General features: G+C 41.5%; 1 protein-coding gene across 1 annotated transcript in view; it reads right to left on the reverse strand.

Moving 5' to 3' along the window:
• The window catches only part of BRIX1 (biogenesis of ribosomes BRX1), a 60,367-nt gene extending 43,399 nt beyond the window's left edge, over positions 1-16,968 (reverse strand). Inside the window, exons 1-4 of the mRNA XM_085882480.1 lie at positions 16,663-16,968; positions 15,156-15,267; positions 5,153-5,196; positions 4,504-4,574 (exon numbers count right to left, since the gene is read on the reverse strand). Coding sequence (XP_085738606.1) covers positions 4,504-4,574; positions 5,153-5,196; positions 15,156-15,267; positions 16,663-16,755 — 320 coding nt within the window. The 5' untranslated portion in view covers positions 16,756-16,968. The remainder of the gene's footprint in view (positions 1-4,503; positions 4,575-5,152; positions 5,197-15,155; positions 15,268-16,662) is intronic.
• Positions 16,969-23,235: the final 6,267 nt, after the last annotated feature.

Consider the following 23,235-nt stretch of genomic DNA (forward strand, 5'->3'; position numbering starts at 1 on the left):
TCTTCTCCAGATCCTTCACGGGTTTTGGGGGCTGTCGCTGGAGCAACACAGCCTCAGCCCGCGGGGACAGGGTTGCTCAATTTTCGACTTGTACCCAGGTCTGAGACTGGCCGGCCACTCCGCCGCAGGAATAACCCCTTGAGATGCTTCTTAAGCGGAGGCCTCGTACTATCAGAATTGCACGTTGTGTGTTTTGGGTCGACCTTGTCATGCTGGAAGACATCGGCGTACACGCCCCATCTTCAATGCTCTTGTTGGGAAGATGAGGTTGTTGGCCAGGATCTCAACAATACATGGCACATCCATCAATTCCACTCCAAAACGGTGTGCAGTCGTCCTGTCCCCCTTTGCAGAAAAAGCACCCCCAAAGAATGATGCACACCTCCATGCTTACACAAAAAGGTTGGGATGGTGTTCTGTACTCCAACACTTCTTCTACCTCCAAACACGGCGCCGACAACACATACCCAAAACCAAAGGAAAAGAAATAACCTCAAGGATGAGGTCGGGCCTGAGGCCGAGACCGGGTCGCGCCATTCCCGTCTGGATGATGAGACGCGGGCGGCGATGGCGCCTCACTTCAGACGGGCCTCGCGGACATGCGTTGGCTTGAGCAGAGAGGGACCTTGGTCGCACTATCTGCAGGAAATCCATGACAGCGTCGTGTGTTACTTAGAGGATCTTTCTTTGATACTGTGGTCTCCAGCTCTCTTCAGGTCGCGCTGACCAGGTCCTGCCGTGTAGTTCTGGCATGATCCTCACCTTTCTCATGATCATTGAGGCTTCACGAGGTGACATCTTGCATGGACCTCCAGACCGAGGGAGATTGACTGTTATCTTGAACTCTCTTCAGCTTCTCCAGCTAATAATTGCTTCCAACAGTTGTTGCCTGACTCACCAACACGGTTGCCTATTGTCCTGTAGTCCATCCCAGCCTTATGCGAGAAAAAGTCTACAATTTGTCCCTGATGTCCATAGACAGCTCTCTGGTCTTGCACCGATTGTGGACGGCAAAAAGTGGAGTCTGATTGATTGAGTGTGGACAGCTGTCTTTTATGCAGATAACGAGTTCAAACAGGTGCAGTTAATACAGGTATAGAGTGGAGAAATGGCGAGCCTCGGTGTGGACGGAAGGTCTAACAGATCTGTGAGAGCCGGAATTCTTTCTGGTGTGGTTGTGGTGGTCAAATCACTTCTTTCATGCAATAAAATGCAAAGTAATTATTTAAAAATCAAACAATGTGATTTTCAGGATTTTTGTTTTCGATTCCCACTAGACAACGGGTTGAAGTGTACCTATGATACACATGCACTTACCGAGATACCTCACGTGCTTTGTAAGGGACCTGAATGGTGGTTTGCGAATGGCGGGTGGTAACTAATAACCCCCAATATATATATATATATATATATATATATATATATATATATATATATATATATATATATATATATATATATATATATATATATATATATATATATATATATATATATATATATATATATATATATATATATATATATATATATATATATACATATACATATACATATATACACATACATATATATATATACACACACACACATATATATATATACACACACACATATATATATATATACACACATATATATATATATATATATATATATATATATATATATATATATATATATATATATATATATATATATATATATATATATATATATATATATACACATATATATATATATATATATATATATATATATACACACACACATATATATATTAATATTAATATATATATATATATATATATATATATATATATATATATATATATATATATATATATATATATATATATATATATATATATATACATATATACATACATACATATATACATACATATATATATATATATATATATATACACATATATATACACACACACATATCGATAGTTGCGGACGCGGGGTCGGAGTGAGAAGACGACAAAGGGGGGGGGGAAGCTTCCTCGGGTTCCCGCCAGACTCTCCGGATTTGCAGGCCGTCGCACATGGATAATTCCATGATGCGGCAGGTCACTAATCGACAGTGAATGCCAATAACTCAACCACATGACTTCGGGTCTTCCGTTGAATGGAAACCGGCTACCTAAAATGGTCACGTGATCTAATGAATGGGTGGCACGCCCTCGGTACGCGTTGTTCAAACTGGATCACCTTACCGGATCAGATGCAGCAGAGTGTAACTGCCAAGGACGTACGGGCTAGGAAAAATGATCGTTGAGGGATAACGTCCCGGTGAAGCGAGGATATGGACCATGCTGTACCAATGAAGTAAAAGACGAAAACGAGCTGGGAACATTTCTATATAAAGCATATATTTACAATTAAGCGAGGAAAGGTAAGTGGTACAGTAAATGGGGTTTATTATTTTGTACAGCAGAGATAGCATGGAATTTGCGGGGTGCAACAAAAGGCAAGCAATTTACAAAAGCAGACACAGAGTAGAATTATCCCATTATATCTTCTACGATCTTAATTTAAGCTATGACAGGCGCCATCACACGCACATCCGATGAAGATTAGTTAGCCAGAAGGAAGGAGAGCAGATGAGAACTAACGGCCTCTCAATACCTGGCACGGTTGGCCGGTCGCGCAACGCAGTGCGCTTTGGGGGACACTCCACTTGAGCGATCCCACCATAAGAGACGGCGCGTTATCTCTTGCTTGATCACTTTGCCGGGGCTCGTGGAAATGCGTGCTCTGCACTGGTCCAGAAGAACATCTGTCGCACACGAACCCGAGTGCAGGTGCAGCGACAGGCAGACAACGAGGTGCAGTGAAAAGAGAGCAGAGCAGAGAAGCAAAGAAGTGGGCGCAGCAAGCAGGCGGAAACAGTGCGAGGCAGATAGGCGAGAGGGAAGGGGGGAGGGGAGACAGAGAGACAGAGAGACAGAGAGACAGAGAGACAGAGAGACAGAGAGGACGGCTTCACGATCCGCCTTTTATAAGCACCGGGCAAAGGGTGGGCGACGACCGAAGCGACGTGCCATCATCCGAATTGTGTCCTTCCATTGGATCCCGGCCCCGTCCTGCTCGCCTCCTGGGGCCGTAAGTGGCCTCATTCGCACATCCGGCGCAACATGCCTCGGAGCTCTGCACCAAACTCCGGGGCCATGTTCTGGTGACTGGACGAGGGTCGTGTCGGTCCCGCATGCCCGTTCTGGGCACCCCCCGCAAGCTGCAGTTGGTGTTGTGAACGTGCTTGGCCCATCCCCGTGCCACGTGGTCCGAGTGGCCTGGGCCACGCAGCACGCTCGTTTGGTGGCAAATTGCATCGATGCGGAGGTGCATGGAGGCATGGAGTGATTTTTCCTGTGTGCGGGAGATGTTGGTGGTCGAGGTGATGCTTCTTGTGAGCGGAGGTGGAGCAAGGTGAGACGCCATTGTAAATTAGCGCGCAGATTCAAATGAAAAAGTGTGCCAGGCGCGTCCTGTATGGTGTCGGTGGAAAGTTTCTCATGGGGTGGCTACCTGGGTGCAGTACCAGCTTAGATTTGTATCATGGATAAAAGGAAAGGGTTGGGATGAAAATCAGGATTGAATGGCAGATAGAGATATAATTAGACCTAGCTATAAGACCCATGCAACTCACTTCGTCCAGTTAACCCATTAGACGAATCAGATAACTGCCTGAGGATCACTGTATGTTGGGTGCCATTGCCATAGAGTCATGTGCTTTTGTATAACCGCAAAACACACACACACACCTTACTCTTTACAGCACGTCGGTGGTGATGAAGCAGCTTCCTGAGCAAGGATTATACTGGGTGGTTTGCCATTGTCTTCAACAGTAGTTAGGGCAGGAATTTGTAATTTGTTCATGGTGCCAGCAATAGCTTGCCGACTCTTTGCGAAGGACACCGTGGGATCTTTAACATCTGGACAACGAACTGATGCCGGCAGAAGGGACACCCGTGTAATGTCCATTCGAGGGATGGCACATACATTGATGGATCACCCTGCCTGTGAAACATTGTGAAACCAAGGGCAGACAGCTTAGAGGCAAGTGTGTCCCTATGCAGCATCCGGTCAGCCCTAACGTACCATAGCCCTTGCTTTGCTGAACACTCATATCACATGGCAATTTCACATGTCAATTGACCGACTGTGGGGAATGCAAATTAAAGCACTCAACATGAAAAGATGAAGACAGACAGCTTCACTCTGATCATTCCAGAGAAAGGCAAAGCATTGACTCTTACCTTTACTCATGCATGAGCAACACAAAGACTCTGAAGAGAGAGAGCAAACTTAACAACCCCCCCCCCCCACTATTATTTTGGAGAAATGTAATCTCAAAGGCTCCACTATTATATACATCTATACTGACAGAAGTACTGCACTGTCATTGGAAGGAAGAGTAATAAGACAAATTCATGGGGGTTCACATATGTTACCCGAGACTCTCATTTAATACATCCATTCAGTGCAAATTACCACATGTACAAGTCCATCATTTTCTTTGCTTCAAAGTAGATGCATTTGTTGCAATTCTTCATCTCGGAGAGCTATGGATAAACACAAAATTGCATGATCATGGTCAATCCAATGGACTTTTTGGGGAATTTGTTTTTTTTTGGGAACAACAGACAAAAACACTCAAACACTTTTTACACTTACGAATGGTCAATATGTTTCGTTTATATGCAGCACAAGGCTGCAGAGTCACAGTGTCATTGGCTGAGGGGCATGGTGCCGGCGAAAGCTCGCCCACTCTTCGCGAAGGACACCATGGGATCTTTAACATGCACCAACTAATGCCAGAAGAGGGGAAGCCAGTTTAACGTCCACCCGAGAGACGGCACACACATTGATAAATCGCCCTGCCTGTGAAACACCGGGATGACAGTTTATAGCTGGGTCGGGATTCGAACCCAGGCGAGACAGCTTAGAGGCGAGTGTGCACAAGTCTCGGGGATCCTGCCTGTTCAAACGAATGGCCAATGATAATGGGTTTGAGAGATTTGTTGAAGTTAAAGGTTGAGGTTAATACTGTAAATGAAAAAGTTGGCAAAAGTGCAAAACAAATATATATTGCCGAATTAACAAGCTGTCGACTCCATCAGCTTCCAAATTCTTTGCACACCTCGTTGATGATGAGAAGCTTGTCTTTACGGTCCATCTTTGTTTCTGCACAGTTGAACAAGGACACAAAAAATAGGTCAATACAAGTTGAACCAAAGCAAAATGTTACAAAAGGAAGTAATAAAAATAGTTATGTGGCTACTTGTGTCTCACAGCCAGTTAGCTGGGAAATGACAAAACAATCAAAACAACTTCCAACCGTGGTTGTATGAACGAGTTGATTGTAAAGGTTGTTCTTTTTCATATGACAGTGCTGGAATTGAATCAATCCATTCGCTTAAGTTACATGTATGTTATGTTGAACAACATAACATACATACAACAGTACAGTAATACAGGTTATTGAAAGTCAACATTTGCAAAAATGTTTATTCCAGAAACGTTTTGTTTGCTACCAACAACCCAGCATAGATTTTAGTAATACGCACTTATTCATATTTATGTAATTATGTTAATACAAATAAGTGTGCACAGTAATTCGATTTTCGAAGTTTCGAAATCGAAACAAAGTTTGATTTAAATCACAACAGCGGGTTGTGTACTGATGCACACTAATTAATACGAATAATATAAGTATAAAATAATAAGATATATAAAAATAATATAAGTATAAAATAATATATAAAAATAATATGACATAAAATATATAAAATAAAATAAGAATAAGTGCGAATAATAAGTGCATTATACGAATAAGTGTGCATAGAAATACACACACTTATTTGTATTAATGCAATTATATTAACGTATTCATCCAAAATGCAATTCTCCTTAAGTCATGAATAATACAACTAGAGGGGGAGCACTCGGGAGAGTGCAAAACGTCCGCCGCCAATACTGCTGGGTCACTCCAGTAAACCTTATATGTTATTCATTAAATATGTCAACAGTGGTGACAGAGTTGTAGTTCTTTTCTCAAAACATTTTTTTTTGGGGGGGGGGGGTGGAAATCACTGAAAACATGTAAAATGCAAGTTTTGTTGAAAAAAAGTTGCAAATTTTTTTTTTTGGGGGGGGGTTGGAAATCACTTAAAAGATGTAGAAATGCAAAAAAAAAAAATTTTCTCAATTTTTTTTGGGGGGTTGGAAATCACGTAAAATATGTAGAAATGCAAAAAACCAACTTTTTCTCCAACAATTTTTTTTTTTTGGGGGGGGGTAACAATTTTTTGGAGGGGGTTGGAAATCACTTAAAACATGTAGAAATGCAAAAAAAAAAATTCCTCTAACAATTTTTTTTGGGGGGGGGTAATTATTTTTGGGGGGGGGGGTTGGAAATCACTCAAAACATGTAGAAATGCAAAAAAAAAAAAAATTCCTCCAACAATTTTTTTTTTTGGGGGGGGGACCAAGTCCAAAATTTAATGGCATGATCCTTGGACCATACCTAAACCCCCACCAAGTTTCGTCGAAATCCGTCGAGGAGTTTTTCCGTAATACTGTTCACAAACAAATAAACAAACAAACAAACAAACAAGCAGTCATAGACGGCTACTTACGAAATCGTCTCCAAAACATCCGATTTTTACAAGAATTTCGACAACCGAGTTTTAAGTGTCCTCAGCGATCGCAAAAACCGAAGACAAAATTAAAATCGAAGGTAAAACGAACTCGAAACGTCAAGCGAAGCAAAAATACTCCATTTCTCCACATGAATTTACGGAATTATGTTTGACCTCACTGTGGCCTTGACCTTTGACCGATTTTGACCAAAATCTAATCAGCACTAGCCATCACCCCCCTGAATCACGTGGTGTAATTTGACATTGGTAGCTTCTTCAGTTCTCGAGTTATCGTGCCTACAAACAAACAAACAAACAAACAAACAAACAAGCAGTCATAGACTGGTACTTACGAAATCGTCAACTTCACCACTGACCTTGTCTAATAAAAGCTGTCTCTCGAGAAGGGAGCGACGCAAACCAGAAGTTTCTACGATGATTCTGTATAAAACCATCAAAAATCGTAACGTCGACCGAAGCAAAAATCTCCATTTGTCCACGCAATTATACCTTAACGAAACTCAACGATGCATCTGCTCGAGCGCACTGCATCAAGTGACGACCCGAGACGCGTCGAGTGAAATATTTTTATACAATCTTAAAACGTCTCTAAAACATCCGATTTTTACCAGAATTTCGACAACCGAGTTTTAAGCGTCCGAAGCGATCGCAAAAACCGAAGACAAAATTAAAATCGAAGTTAAAACGAACTCGTAACGTCGAGCGAAGCAAAAATCTCCATTTCTCCATGCAATTATACAATTATGTTTGACCTCACTGTGACCTTGACCTTTGACCGATTTTGACCAAAATCTAATCAGCACGAGCCATTACCCTCCTGAATCATGTGGTGTAATTTGACATTGGTAGCTTCTTCCGTTCTCGAGTTATCGTGCCTACAAACAAACAAACAAACAAGCAGTCATAGACTGGTACTTACGAAATCATCAACTTGACCTCTGACCTTGTCGAATAAAAGCTGTCTCTGGAGAAGGTAGCGACGCAAACCAGAAGTTTCTACGATGATTCTGTACCAAACCATCAAAAATCGAATGTTTGACCTCACTGTGACCTTGACCGTTGACCGATTTTGACCAAAATCTAATCAGCGCGAGCCACCACCCTCCTGAATCACGTGGTGTAATTTGACATTGGAAGCTTCTTCCGTTCTCGAGTTATCATTTTTTGGATGTTTCACCTCACTGTGACCTTGACCTTTGACCGATTTGACCAAAATCTAATCAGCACGAGCCATCACCCTCCTGAATCACGTGGTGTAATTTGACATTGGTAGCTTCTTCCGTTCTCGAGTTATCGTGCCTACAAACAAACAAACAAACAAACAAGCAGTCATAGATTGGTACTTACGAAATCGTCAACTTGACCTCTGACCTTGTCTAATAAAAGCTGTCTCTTGAGAAGGTAGCGACACAAACCAGAGTTTCAAAGATGATTCTGTACCAAACCATCAAAAATCGAATGTTTTGGATGTTTGACCTCACTGTGACCTTGACCGTTGACCGATTTTGACCAAAATCGAATCAGCGCGAGCCACCACCCTCCTGAATCACGTGGTGCAATTTGACATTGGTTGCTTCTTCCGTTCTCGAGTTATCTGCACCAAACCATCAAAAATCGAATATTTGACCTCACTGTGACCTTGACCTTTGACCGATTTTGACCAAAATCTAATCAGCACGAGCCATCACCCTCCTGAATCACGTGGTGTAATTTGACATTGGTAGCTTCTTCCGTTCTCGAGTTATCGGGCCTACAAACAAACAAACAAACAAACAAGCAGTCATAGACTGGTACTTACGAAATCATCAACTTGACCTCTGACCTTGTCGAATAAAAGCTGTCTCTGGAGAAGGTAGTGACGCAAACCAGAAGTTTCTATGATGATTCTGTACCAAACCATCAAAAATCGAATGTTTGACCTCACTGTGACCTTGACCGTTGACCGATTTTGACCAAAATCTAATCAGCGCGAGCCACCACCCTCCTGAATCACGTGGTGTAATTTGACATTGGAAGCTTCTTCCGTTCTCGAGTTATCATTTTTTGGATGTTTCACCTCACTGTGACCTTGACCTTTGACCGATTTTGACCAAAATCTAATCAGCACTAGCCATCACCCTCCTGAATCACATGGTGTAAATTGACATTGGTAGCATCTTCCGTTCTCGAGTTATCGTGCCGACAAACAAACAAACAAACAAGCAGTCATAGATTGGTACTTACGAAATCGACAACTTGACCTCTGACCTTGTCTAATAAAAGCTGTCTCTTGAGAAGGTAGCGACACAAACCAGAGTTTCAAAGATGATTCTGTACCAAACCATCAAAAATCGAATGTTTTGGATGTTTGACCTCACTGTGACCTTGACCTTTGACCGATTTTGACCAAAATTGAATCAGCGCGACCCACCACCCTCCTGAATCACGTGGTGCAATTTGACATTGGTTGCTTCTTCCGTTCTCGAGTTATCTGCACCAAACCATCAAGAATCGAATATTTGACCTCACTGTGACCTTGACCTTTGACGGATTTTGACCAAAATCTAATCAGCATGAGCCATCACCCTCCTGAATCACGTGGTGTAATTTGACATTGGAAGCTTTTTCCGTTCTTGAGTTATCATTTTTTGGATGTTTCACCTCACTGTGACCTTGACCTTTGACCGATTTTGACCAAAATCTAATCAGTACTAGCCAGCACCCTCCTGAATCACGGGGTGTAATTTGACATTGGGAGCTTCTTCCGTTCTCGAGTTATCGTGCCTACAAACAAACAAACAAACAAACAAACAAACAAGCAGTCATAGACTGGTACTTACGAAATCGTCAACTTGACCTCTGACCTTGTCGAATAAAAGCTGTCTCTCGAGAAGGTAGCGATGCAAACGAGAAGTTTCTACGATGATTCTGTACCAAACCATCAAAAATCGAATGTTTTGGATGTTTGACCTCACTGTGACCTTGACCTTTGACCGATTTTTACCAAAATCTAATCAGCACTAGCCATCACCCTCCTGAATAACGTGGTGTAATTTGACATTGGTAGCTTCTTCCGTTCTCGAGTTATCTGTACCAAACCATAAAAAATTTAATATTTGACCTCACTGTGACCTTGACCAAAATCTAATCAGCACGAGCAATCACCGTCCTGAATCACGAGGTGTAATTTGTCATTTGTAGCTTCTTCCGTTCTCGAGTTATCTGTACCAAACCATCAAAAATCGAATATTTGACCTCACTGTGACCTTGACCTTTGACCGATTTTGACCAAAATCTAATCAGCATGAGCCATCACCCTCCTGAATCATTTGGTGTAATTTGACATTGGTCGCTTCTTCCGTTCTCGAGTTATCGTGCCTACAAACAAACAAACAAACAAACAAACAGAAATGGAAGGCATCAATATACTTACGAAATCTTTAGATTTCGTAAGTAAAAAACAAGCAGTCATAGACTGGTAGTTACGAAATCATCAACTTGACCTCTGACCTTGTCTAATAAAAGCTGTCTCTCGAGAAGGGAGCGACACAAACCAGAAGTTTATACGATGATTCTGTACCAAACCATCAAAAATCGAATGTTTTGGATGTTTGACCTCACTGTGATCTTGACCTTTGACCCATTTTGACCAAAATCGAATCAGCACTAGCCATCACCCTCCTGAATCACGTGGTGCAATTTGACATTGGTAGCTTCTTCCATTCTCGAGTTATCGTGCCTACAAACAAACAAACAAACAAACAAACAAACAAGCAGTCATAGACTGGTACTTTCGAAATCGTCAACTTGACCTCTGACCTTAGCAAATGAAAGCTGTCTCTCGAGAAGGTAGCGACGCAAACTAGAAGTTTCTTCGATGATTCTGTACCAAACCATCAAAAATCGAATGTTTTGGATGTTTGACCTCACTGTGACCTTGACCTTTGACCGATTTTGACCAAAATCTAATCAGCGCTAGCCATCAGCCTCCTGAATCATGGGGTGTAATTTGACATTGGTAGCTTCTTCCGTTCGAGTTATCTGTACCAAACCATCAAAAATCGAATATTTGACCTCACCGTGACCTTGACCTTTGACCGATTTTGACCAAAATCTAATCAGCACTCGCCATCACTCTCCTGAATTACGTAGTGCAATTTGACATTGGTAGCTTCTTCCGTTCTCAAGTTATCGTGCCTACAAACAAACAAACAAACAAACAGTAACGGAAGGCATCAATATACTTACGAAATCTTTGGATTTCGTAAGTAACAAACAAACGGAAGTCATCAATATACTTACGAAATCTTTAGATTTCGTAAGTAACAAACAGAAACGGAAGGCATCAATATATTTACGAAATCTTTGGATTTCGTAAGTGACAAGCAGTCATAGACTGGTACTTACGAAATCGTCAACTTGACCTCTAACCTTGTCAAATAAAAGCTGTCTCTTGAGAAGGTAGCGACGCAAACCAGAAGTTTCTACGATGATTCTGTACCAAACCATCAAAAATCCTAACGTCGACCGAAGCAAAAATCTCCATTTCTCCACGCAATTATTTTATATTATTTCATCAAAGTCACAAAACCGTAATATTTGGCCATCCAGCAACAATCTTTACATAATCCGACGGCTCAGCGAGTCAGGCATGCAACGATAACCTTTATTGGGATAAAAAAAGACTTTTAAACACCATCTTTATCGAAAACACCATCAGCACGCACACGCAAAACCTTTACGTGATCAACGCCGCCTCTTCTCAAGTGCACTGCATCATGTGACGACCAGTGACGCACGAGTGAAATATTTTTTATACAATCTTTAAACGTCTCCAAAACATACGATTTTTACCAGAATTTTGACAACCGAGTTTTCAGCGTCCTAAGAGATCGCAAAAACCGAAGACAAAATTAAAATCGAAGTTAAAACGAACTCGTAACGTCGAGCGAAGCAAAAATCTCCATTTCTCCACGCAATTGTTCAATATTATTTTATCAAAGTCACAAAACCGTAATTTTCGGCCATCCACCAACAATCTTAACATAATCCGACGGCTCAGCGAGTCAGGCATGCGACGATAACCTTTATTGGGATAAAAAAATGACTTTTAAACACCATCTTTATCGAAAACACAGTCAGCGCGCACACGCAAAACCATACGTGACAACGACGCATCTGCTCCAGCGCACTGCATCATGGGATGACCCGTGACGCGTCGAGTGAAATATTTTTTATACAATCTTAAAACATCTCCAAAACATCCGATTTTACCAGAATTTCGACAACCGAGTTTTAAGCGTCCTCAGCGATCGCAAAAACCGAAGACAAAATTAAAATCGAAGGTAAAACGAACTCGAAACGTCAAGCGAAGCAAAAATACTCCATTTCTCCACATTAATTTAAGGAATTATGTTTGACCTCACTGTGAACTTGACCTTTGACCGATTTTAACCAAAATCTAATCAGCGCTAGCCATCACCCCCCTGAATCACCTGGTGGAATTTGACATTGGTGGTTTCTTCCGTTCTTGAGTTATCGTGCCTACAAACAAACAAACAAGCAGTCATAGACTGGTACTTACGAAATCGTCAACTTGACCTCTGACCTTGTCTAATAAAAGCTGTCTCTTGAGAAGGTTTTGACATAAACCAGAAGTTTCTACGATGATTCTGTACCAAACCATCAAAAATCGAATGTTTTGGATGTTTGACCTCACTGTGACCTTGACTTTTAACCCATTTTGACCAAAATCTAATCAGCGCTAGCCATCACCCTCCTGAATCACGTGGTGTAATTTGACATTGGAAGCTTCTTCTGTTCGAGTTATCATTTTTTCGATGTTTGACCTGACTGTGACCTTGACCTTTGACCGATTTTGACCAAAATCTAATCAGCGCTAGCCATCACCCTCCTGAATCACGTGGTGTAATTTGGCATTGGTAGCTTCTTCCGTTCGAGTTATCTGTACCAAACCATCAAAAATCGAATATTTGACCTCACCGTAACCTTGACCTTTGACCGATTTTGACCAAAATCTAATCAGCACTAGCCATCACCCTCCTGAATCACGTGGTGTAATTTGACATTGGTAGCTTCTTCTGTTCTCGAGTTATCGTGCCTACAAACAAACAAACAAACAAACAAACAGAAACGGAAGGCATCAATATACTTATGAAATCTTTTGATTTCGTAAGTAGCAAACAAACAGAAACGGAAGGCATCAATATACTTTCGAAATCTTTAGATTTTGTAAGTAACAAACGGAAGTCATCAATATACTTACGAAATCTTTAGATTTCATAAGTAACAAACAAACAGAAAGGGGTGAAAACAGTAACCTCCATCCATCTTCGAAGATGGCGGAGGTTAATAATACATGAATCATTGGAGTGCTCATTGAGATTTTGTCAAGACGGTATATTATGGGATTACTTTACGGAAATGGAATTACGCAGCATTGAATCTACTAGAATGCACTGAAAATATTCCAGTGTGAGAATTTCAGCCCTTTAACGCACACTTTTGGGGGGCAATGCAAATGGGTGAGCATAGCCGGTGCACTTGGCACGCACAAACGCACACTTGGTGTTGGTACTTATGGCGGCATGGCGATTTATGAGGTATACGCGCCCGCGGAGTGCGGTGCCCCTCAATCCCTTATCAATTTCCTGTCTGCAAATAACTAGGTTAGAGAAAACAAAGTCAAGCCGTGTACTTTGTGTGCGAGTGAGGAAGTAAAGATGACAGAGAAAACCCAGCGCACGAGTTACATTGGCTTATGAGCTCCAACACTTGGAGCGCAGAAAATTATGACGTATCGTATTGAAAATACTCACCTCATCCTCCATGATAACGTCCCCAAGGAGCCCTCAAACTTCCATGGTAAAGACTCGTTTCACTTCACTGATCAACGACCACCACTACATGCAAAGACTTCCGGGAGGCTCACGTGGTCAGGCATCCTCGTTACAAGAGTATACACGCACGGGAACAAGGCTGACGGTCCGGTAGCCGGCGTTTGGGCGGGGTCGGGTCAGTTTCCCCATCCTGAATGGGGTAACTGGTTCAATGTCGAAGGATGCTGTCAGGGTCAAAGTACATGAAAAAACTGCTGTCGTTGGTATTTTGGTGTTTGGCAAAGTCCTTAGATCATGCTTAACTAAGTTCGATGCTTGTCGCATTTGAGTTGAATAGCGTTGGTATATTGTACCTGAGTCAAGGCCAAAGGTTACTGTCAGAGGTCAAAGTACAGGGTGAAATTGCTGTCATTGATTCTTTCGTATTTGGCAATAACCATAGATTATATGAACCAAGTCTCATGCTTGTCACTCTCGGGTTGAATAAATGTGGTCACGTGACCCCATAAAAAATTGCTGTCCTGGAAAACGTACAAGTTAGAATTGCTGTCAACTACCTTTTGGTCAACTGTGATCCCTACCCCATGTCATGGTATGATTAGTTTCCCTGTCGCTCTCGGGTTGAATAAATCCAATTTTGGTGACACAGAAATGTCACCTGTAGGCCTAAGGTACAGGCTACGAACCGGCAGCAATCCTGATCCTTGGTCAGCAATTCATGATCAACTACCTCGTGTGGTCAAACCTTCTGTCTATTTCCTGTTGAATAAATTTCGCTGGCTGCCAGTCTACAAGATGGAATGCTCTAACACTTTCACTGTAATATCTGGTGGTAGAGTTACGGTGCAGATAACTCAAATCGACTCTGTTGTCAACGATGTGCAACGTGGGAGCTGTACCTGTGGGAATCCAGTGTCGTGTAAAATGTGACTTCAACAATATTATGCAAAGAACAGTTAAATATTACAGGAATTTATTGTCAAGCTGTGTGCTCATGAAAAATGTTGCTCAATTAAATAAACCCTCCAACACCCCCAACCCCAAGGCTTTAATCCTCAACCCACCCCCATCCTAACCCCAATGTCCCAACTCTGTCCCCCCTCACCCCAATTCTGTCCAGTCTCTGCCCCATCCTTCAAAGCAAGAGGGCATTCTTACAGTAATTATTACACAATTATTAATTTGTGACATCATTAAAATGGTGGAATATAAACTCTCTTTCCCCTCCCCTACCCACGTGATTATTGTGCCTTTACCATCTTCACCTACTCCTACCTTTCCTGCCCTCTCAACTTCTCCTTTCACCCGATTCACAATCTCGGAATCAGTTAGACACATCTTGCGAGACCAATTATAATCCAAGCTACCTTGGAGTCACCATTCACACTCTCACGAGCCATGTCATGCGGAAATACCTCTCAAGTGATGGTGAGTAACCCAATTGTGTTAATAAATGATCCAAAGACAATTACCTCCTCCCTGATGCATAAATAACGTGGAAATTAAATGATGCCGAAACAACATTTAATTCACAATCTTGTGAGATTCGGCCATCGCGTGATATTAGACAGAGACAGAGAGACAGACAGACAAAGCGTATCATCATCGATATATTTTGTTTTCAAGGAGCTTAATCAATTACCTGGCTTGGAGTGGGGCATAAGAATTCTGAAATCTTGCATCAAATGTCTCCCATGGAAATCAATTCCTCGGGATGAGAAGATGAGTACCCTCTCCTTATTCTTCCACAACATCTAAAATATACATCAGACAATGAAGTAAAACACCAAAAAACACCAATGACAGAGCACAGCAAAATTATCCTAAAATGCAGAAGTCACACAACAGTATCTCATAAGTTCTGTGCATTACATTATTTAATCTACGAAGATGAATTCTGGGAGAGGTAAAAGTAGTAAACTCCAGTATTCCACATAACCACCATGTGAAGGATGACAACATGGTATTTGTCTGCACTCAAGAGCATGCAGACATACCTGCGTACTGTGTAGCCTCGTTGATCTCATCCACAGTCAAGAAGCAACAGCTTCACGACGTGTCTTCATTCTCAGATAAGGGAAGCGATCAATGGCGACAGGGCAGGACGACAAGGAAGTTGGGGAAGAACATCGGACCTCTACCTGCATCACAGGGATGCACGTCACAATGGCGATAGTGTGCCGCATTGTCTCGGAGGACAAACATGCAATCCCACAGCGATTCAGGTTTATTACGACCAAACTCTGGGAACATCATTTTTTTCCTCCACGATAACTCTGCATCGTACACCACCATCCACGGACCGATCTTCATCACATTCAGTGCTCCTCGACTGCAACTTGCGTGCCCATTGGCAGATGCGTTCCAGGAATATGTCATCCTGCCATTGCCAACACTGCAGATGAGCCATGCACATGAACGTGTCGGTGGCCAGCTGGTCATCCCTGGTGGTGGTCGTATGGCAGCTTAGCTGGCGGGGTAGCTATCATTTCTTGAGGTGCGACTGTGTCGCTGATGCAGTGCCCCTCTACCAGTACACACACTGGAATTGGTACTCATTTCGCCGACCTTGGAAGGATGACAGGCGGAGTCAACCCCTTGGTGTATTAATTCAGCAACCGACGGGGATTGAACTCAGGACCCTCGGATCCCAAGCCGCAACCCTAACCACTTTGCCAACACCAGGCTGGTCATCCCTGAGCACATGAGGAATTCGTTTTACCAAAAGCGTTTGCCGTGCAACATCTTCAACGTCTTCACAAACCAGCTGGGATGGTGTCCAACCTCGTCCGTGTGGTTTCAATACAAACCGGATTGGTTCCACAATTTTTTCCACGTGGAAGTTTTCCCAGCTGAAGAAATCTTCATAATTACACATATTATGACTGTGTGCCCCCCCCCTCCTTATTAGGCCTTAACTATCCACTTTGGCCTCTCCCCTGAGGCCTCATCTTTCCCACCCCCATTTCACCAATTCTCACCTCCTTTAATAAAACACTAACACACTCACCAACACCAAAGGTTAAAGGACAGACTATGCATGCGACTAACACTCAACTCACAGAACCCACAAACCGTACACACATACTTTGTATAAATCAGTCTTATGTCACGTGTGAGGATGAACCAAACCAACCGTCGTCACTCACCTCGTCTTCGCTGTTCTTTCTACGCTTTGCCTTGATATCGTTGGAGGCCTTGGTTTTCCTCTTTCTCTTAGGATGTCCCAAAATCGCACTCATGGTGTTCTCAGGTTTTGAAGATTCCAATTTTCTTTATGGGCCTTCCTTTTTGCGCGACTTATTTTAATGACACAAAAGAACTGCTTGTTCACTAATCTCGAGAACTCCCCCCTCCGCGGCCGGTAACCATTAGTTTCCACACACACGTGGAGGGAAACGGCAAAGTAAATTACTGTACTTCCGGCTAATCGATTGTTATTGTTTTTTGTGGAACGAAAGGGCAAAATAAATGACTGTACTTCCGGTCAATGGATTGTTATTGTTTTTTGGGCAAGGAAAGGGCAAAATAAATGACTGTACTTCCGGTAAAAGGATTGTTATTGTTTTTTGGGCAACGAAGGGCAAAATAAATGACTGTACTTCCGGTCAATGTATTTTTAGTTTTTTGTAGGGTAGTAGCAAAATTAATTACTGAACTGGGCAATGGCAAAATAAATTATTGGACTTCCGGCTAATGGATTGTTATTGTTGTTGTTTAAAAAAAACAAAAACCTGTTACAAAAGATGATTAGCAATGTCGTTGTTGCATGGTCTTATTTCGTAAAACGGTTAAATGCATTTCTAAAAGATACTGAAATTTATTTTCTTTCTTTAAAAGAATGGGAGATGTTTTCTCCGTACGTGAAAAATTGTCGGACGGGCATTGGGTATAAATTGTATTTTGTGTCCCACAACACCAAAAAAAAAGGAATCTATAACAAGCCAGGAGGCGATGATGGTTTGCGGGCATTTAATTGAACAATGCCAGGATAGGCACAATTGAGTTAGTGGAAGCTTTTGAGGAAGCCCTACCGTAAAAACCTATCTCTTCCGTCAAAATTGACCAAATAAAATCAGATTTTTTTATATGTTGTACTTATGGACATTACGCACAGCTTCTAGGAAATGAAATTGCGAGAACAAAATCGAGAAAAAAATAAATAATAAAAAGTTCAAGTGGGCGTGGGACGCCCCTCATACAAAAAGACACAACTAGACCATGATATCTAGGTTGTGTCCAAGTTTCATAAAGATCGCATCAAACGTCACGGAGCTATGCTCTGGAGAGAGTCACAAACAGACAGACACACAGACAGACAAGCCGGTAGACGGACATGGGTAGTCGACTACCCAATAGAACCTGACGCGATGGGCCCGTTCGATGGGGAATGACCTGAGGATTAAGCGCAAGAAAATTCATGATTATAGCTTCAAGGGTTAATGCTGCAGATTGTTTTTTCGTTAAAATACCCCCACATTTAGAGGTTTTCCGGCCGTTGCTAGGCAACGGAGGGGTCCATGGCAACGGTTCTTTCTCACACATAACTAGGACATACCATGAACTTACCATACCAGTTTCATGTATATCTGACTCATAGTCTCTGAGATATAACGAACTTCGTTTTTTTTATTGTTTTCGACCAGGGTTCATTCAAAGTCTATCTTCTCCGACAGTTTTCATAGGATCCAGCTGGAAATTTTTGACAATATGGCTGAATGTACTGCCCACAGTCCCTCGTGGCCCGATTTTTGATTTTCGAAAAAATAAATTTTTATGATTTTTCAAAAATTTAAAAGTCCCCGTTGCTAGGCAACGGTGGTTTCCATAGCAACGGTTCTCATTTGCACACAACTAGGTCATGGTATGAACCTACCAACCAAGTTTCATCGAAATCGCCATTGTATTAACTGAAATCGCCATTTTAAATTCTGATAATCAGGGTAGAACAAATCTCAAAAAAAGAAATTATTGAATTTTTTTTTTCGACGAGATCGACAACCCAATACAACGAAAATAGTGGTCAATGCTGGTGCCCGTGAACCAACTGAAAGTCGTGCTGTTTCACTTCAGTAACTGAACAGCCGTGAAAAAAATCCCTCGGAGCGAAGATGCGATGAAAGCGTTTACGGTTGATCAGTAAAAACACCTGAAAATATTATGACCTCTGTGCTCCAACACCAGATCAGTGGACGGAGGTTGTGCTTCCACCCCGTCTGTCTGTGAACAGGATACCTCAAAAAGTTTTGGACGAAATTTGGTGGACTGCAGGTTGGGTGTGTGAGAATGAAGATATGATTCGATTTTGGTGAAGATCCGAAAAATTTTCCAGTGATTCTTCATCATTTTGAGATGGGGGCAAAAACGACATCTCAAACAGTTGTGGATGAAACTTGGTGGACGAGTTGGTTAGGTGACAAGACCAATCTTGCCGATTTGATTTTAGTCAAGGTCCGGATGCAGATCCAGCCTTTCAGTGGTATACAAAACATAAACTGTTTCAGCCTGACGGAGGTATGCGCTCTTCCGAGTACCCTTCTTGAGTTCTAGTTCAAATCTGTATTCATCATAGCGGTGGACACTTGGAGCATGTGATCGAGGTTAAGTTTGAAAACATCAAAACTTCGTCTTCGAACAAAATCCTCAAAGAAGACAGATACATTGATCTCTTGGAGGGCCTTGTTCTGCCTTATGATACCCACTACTCAGTGTTTGAAAGACCACACACACACACACACACGCACACACACCCTCTATAAGGAGTAGTCATCGACATACGCCTTGCAAGTCACTTCAATGAGGGTGTTGCGAGACTGGGATGGTTTGCAAATGTGCTCCGCATGGACCATTCGCCTACAGATAAAGTTTTAAACAATCTGGTGATGAATGATCCCAGGAGACTGCTAAAAACCAAAGCCATCAAAATAACGTTCAGTTACTTTTAACTAATCAGAATATTTCTGCAGTCAAGTTTATTGTATCAACTCAGGCCACAGAGAATAGATTAAAACTGTAGATATGAGAGATAGGGACTGACCACAGCTAAAAGGAGGCATCATCATCCTCCAGTATGCAGAATGCAATGAATAATAAAAATACAGTTCAGGTATCCCAAAAGTATATTCACATTTAAATCATAAAGAACAAGGTGCATTTAAATAGGTGAGGATTACAAGTTGAAAATGATACAGCAAGGTCACAAAGGATTGGAGTGCAGGCACAAAGTATACCGAAGTTCAATTAAACGTCTTTCACAATTACAAAATAATTATACAACTTCATGAAAGTAACTTTTCCATGCAGGAAATATTCCTTTGAAGAAGACACAAAATATTTTGAAGAGTGGATTGTCAGCAAATTCTGTGAACCCCTCATTACAAGGAGAGAAATAAAATTCCTGCCATTTGCATCAACATCACTTCTCATGAAGCACTGAGTATTATATTGTTTGGGCGTTTTTGTGTTGATATAATTTGCTATGCCTGGTGTTGGCTTAATGGTTAGGGTGGTGGGCTTGGGATCCTAGGATCCTGAGTTCAAATCCCCCCTGGCTGTTGAATGAATACCAGGTGGGGTTGACTCTGCCTGTCATCCTTCTGAGGTCAGCAAAATGAGTGCCAGCTTGCTGGTATCCTGTGTCGGAGTGGCGACCCATCCAGGATTGTGTCAAATAGCCAAGGAGACTGCTTTGGCAGTACCAACACTCTGCACAGAGTATGGTCCCACTGGATGGATGGATATAATTCGCTGTGTCGTAAAAGTGTGCACACTTTTTTGAAAATTACATTTTGCGAAATGCGTGACATGTACAGTAAGTAGTATGGACCTCATTTGATGCTTGCCGTTGTTGAAAATGGAACTTACTGATTATCAAGCATGACAAATCATCCTGGAATCCAACGAATGTATATTGTGCTGTATAAACGAAAGTTTCAATGGTGGCAAACTTGATGTCACCGAGTCAAGAAGGCTGTTGTTAATTTTCCACTTGGTGTTAACATCGGCTGGCTTGAATCAGTTCATGATGCATGCCTTCCAGCCATCTCTGTATTATTCCACCAATGTAAGAATTTAAACCCAGAGGTGGAAATTGGTGGTAGAATTACGTTCTTTGACATCGTTGTGCTTTATTGTTCCACTCAACTCCCCTACCATCCTTGCTCTTGACCATCTTACTCATAACTATTTCACTTTTTCAAAAAAGTTGCATCTATTGAAATGCATTTTAATTACCTCTGCCACCAAATGTGGACAGAGGTCATGTTTTCACCCGTCTGTTTGTGAGCAAGATATCTCAATTCGGATGAAATTTAGTCGACAGGTTGGGTGTGTAACAAGAACGAAATGATGATATTTTGGTGACGATCAGGAAACGAAAATTAAAAAAATTTCAAGTGATTCTTCATCATTTAGAAATAGAGCCAAAAATGATATATAATAGCATATGTTGATATTTCAAAAAGTTGTGGACAGATTATGACATAACTATGTGGATGAATTGGGTAGGTGACAAGAACAAGCTTATTCGAATTTGGTTCAGGTCCTGATGCAGATATTGCCTTTCAGTGGGATACAAAATGTAAACTGTTGAGCCTGATGGAGGTATGTGCTCTACCAAGTGCCGTTCTAGTTTCTTAATGACATATGAATGTATCATGTGATGAGTTATATAAGGCAGGTGAGTTTTTGTACATGATTGTCATGAAGGAATGTTCCGTTATGACCATAGTTTTGAAAATCATGACACGTATATGGCATGATTATCAAGTTTATGTGACTAGTGAAAGACTCAAATGTTCTAATTGTGCAGGTACTGGTCAAAGCAAACATTTTGTCCACAGAGTGAACAGCGACCCTTCGTTTCCCCTCTTCACATGCCTCCACAGATCAACCCTCTGGATTATACTCTGGTGCTGCAATGGAGTGGCACTCCCACCTAAACTCCATTCACATCGCCTTTGGAACAGTATATCAAACTCATAAAATGTCAGCATCAAATTAGCTGGGACCCAGTCACATTGACTGGACCATCTCTGCATTTGTTGCTTGGTTACCAGTTACGTATAGCTCGCAGAGTATCGCCATGTTAGTGGCGTGCATGCGGATAGGTGTAGAGACAACTCTAACCTTTATCACTTCGCATCAAATGTCCGCATTAAATCAAGGAACCATTCACATCACCGTTACTCTGGTGCTGCTACATTGTTGCAGTAGAGCAGACAGCCACTTAAACTACTCCAGTGTAAGTTCCGGTTGTAAGTTGCTCATATGGACATTCCCGTTGACGTGAAGGGGGGTTTAGACATCCAATCTGTTACTGAACCTACCCTCCCCTCTACCCCTGCCACCTTGGCCCAGTTGGCCCAGTGACAACAGATATAAATGTGTGTGTATATATATATATATATATATATATATATATATATATATATATATATATATATATATATATATATATATATATATATATATATATATATATATATATATATATATATATATCCAACAATTATATAAATTGGACAGCAGAGATCCTGACAGAAATTACAACCGAGGGGTTAACTGCAATTTCTAATTCCAATAGGCAGAAATCAGCAAGGAAAAATGTTGTGTTGCTATCAGCAAGAAGTTATGTGATGACAAACTAGTTTTCACAGGGGATAATAGGTTTGCAACATTACAGGAGAACAATAACCCTGATGTTTCCCTTTGTAAAATGATTACAATAGTGGAGTGGAACATGGCTTGTGCCTGAGGGAGTAGGACAAAGACAGGGTAGCAAAAGGAAATTTTAATTGGGTATGCTATTATGTTCTGTGTTGTGTTGTGAAAGTGCTGTCATGCCATCTATGTATTATTTTGTATACTATTACAATTCTGAAGCAAATATCCACATTTTCGTTTTTTAAGGCACCACATATTACCAAAACTCATCACCGAACGTGGTTTCAAACAATGCCGCGGTTGATGAATTTCAGACCATTTTTCAGATAGCGCATAAATATTCGTTATTACATGGATGCTGGCAATCACCCAGCCATCACTCAGCGCCGACTGAACGAGTCAAAGATGGGCCACGGAATGTTGGGTATACACAGACCAATAACAAACATGCAGCAATCCTCAGCCTCCAGTTCTTTGTCAGCCATCTTAGCTATTTTGTCACCTATTACATTGCTTGTTATGGGAAAATTACTTTTGTTTTATGCTTTTTCAGCTATCGCAGTAAGTTCTTGAAACGCAACTACCACGTTAAATGAGGAATAACCATACTTATTTTGTGACCTCATAACTTGGTTGGGTTTGAAACTAAGATATGGCAGCTCATACATCTGCAATTGCTTTGGGCTTTTCAGAAGTATGAGTTAGTAAATTGTTTGATTTGACTTGACTTGCCCAGCCAACTTAGTTCATTACAGGAAGAAGGCCTTCCTAATTGTTCCGTATTCCGTTTTATGCAATGCAATTGTGGGCTTGCAGGATGGCCAAGACTTTGGAGGTACGCACACTCACCTCTAAACTGTCTGAGTTTGAATCTCAGCTCAGCTATAAACTGTCATCCCGGTGTTTCACAGGCAGGATGATTCATAAATGTGTGAATCGGATGGACATTAAACTGGGTGTCCTGTCTGCCAGCATTAGTTGATGGAACTTCTGTAAATCTTTCAATTTCTTCTCTCCATCTGATCTTTGGTCTACCTCAACTTCTTCCAGGGCCTTTT

Source organism: Eptatretus burgeri, chromosome 5 (assembly GCF_056783735.1).
Source record: "Eptatretus burgeri isolate ZD-2024b chromosome 5, Ebu_testis_v1, whole genome shotgun sequence".
NCBI lineage: Eukaryota > Metazoa > Chordata > Myxini > Myxiniformes > Myxinidae > Eptatretus > Eptatretus burgeri.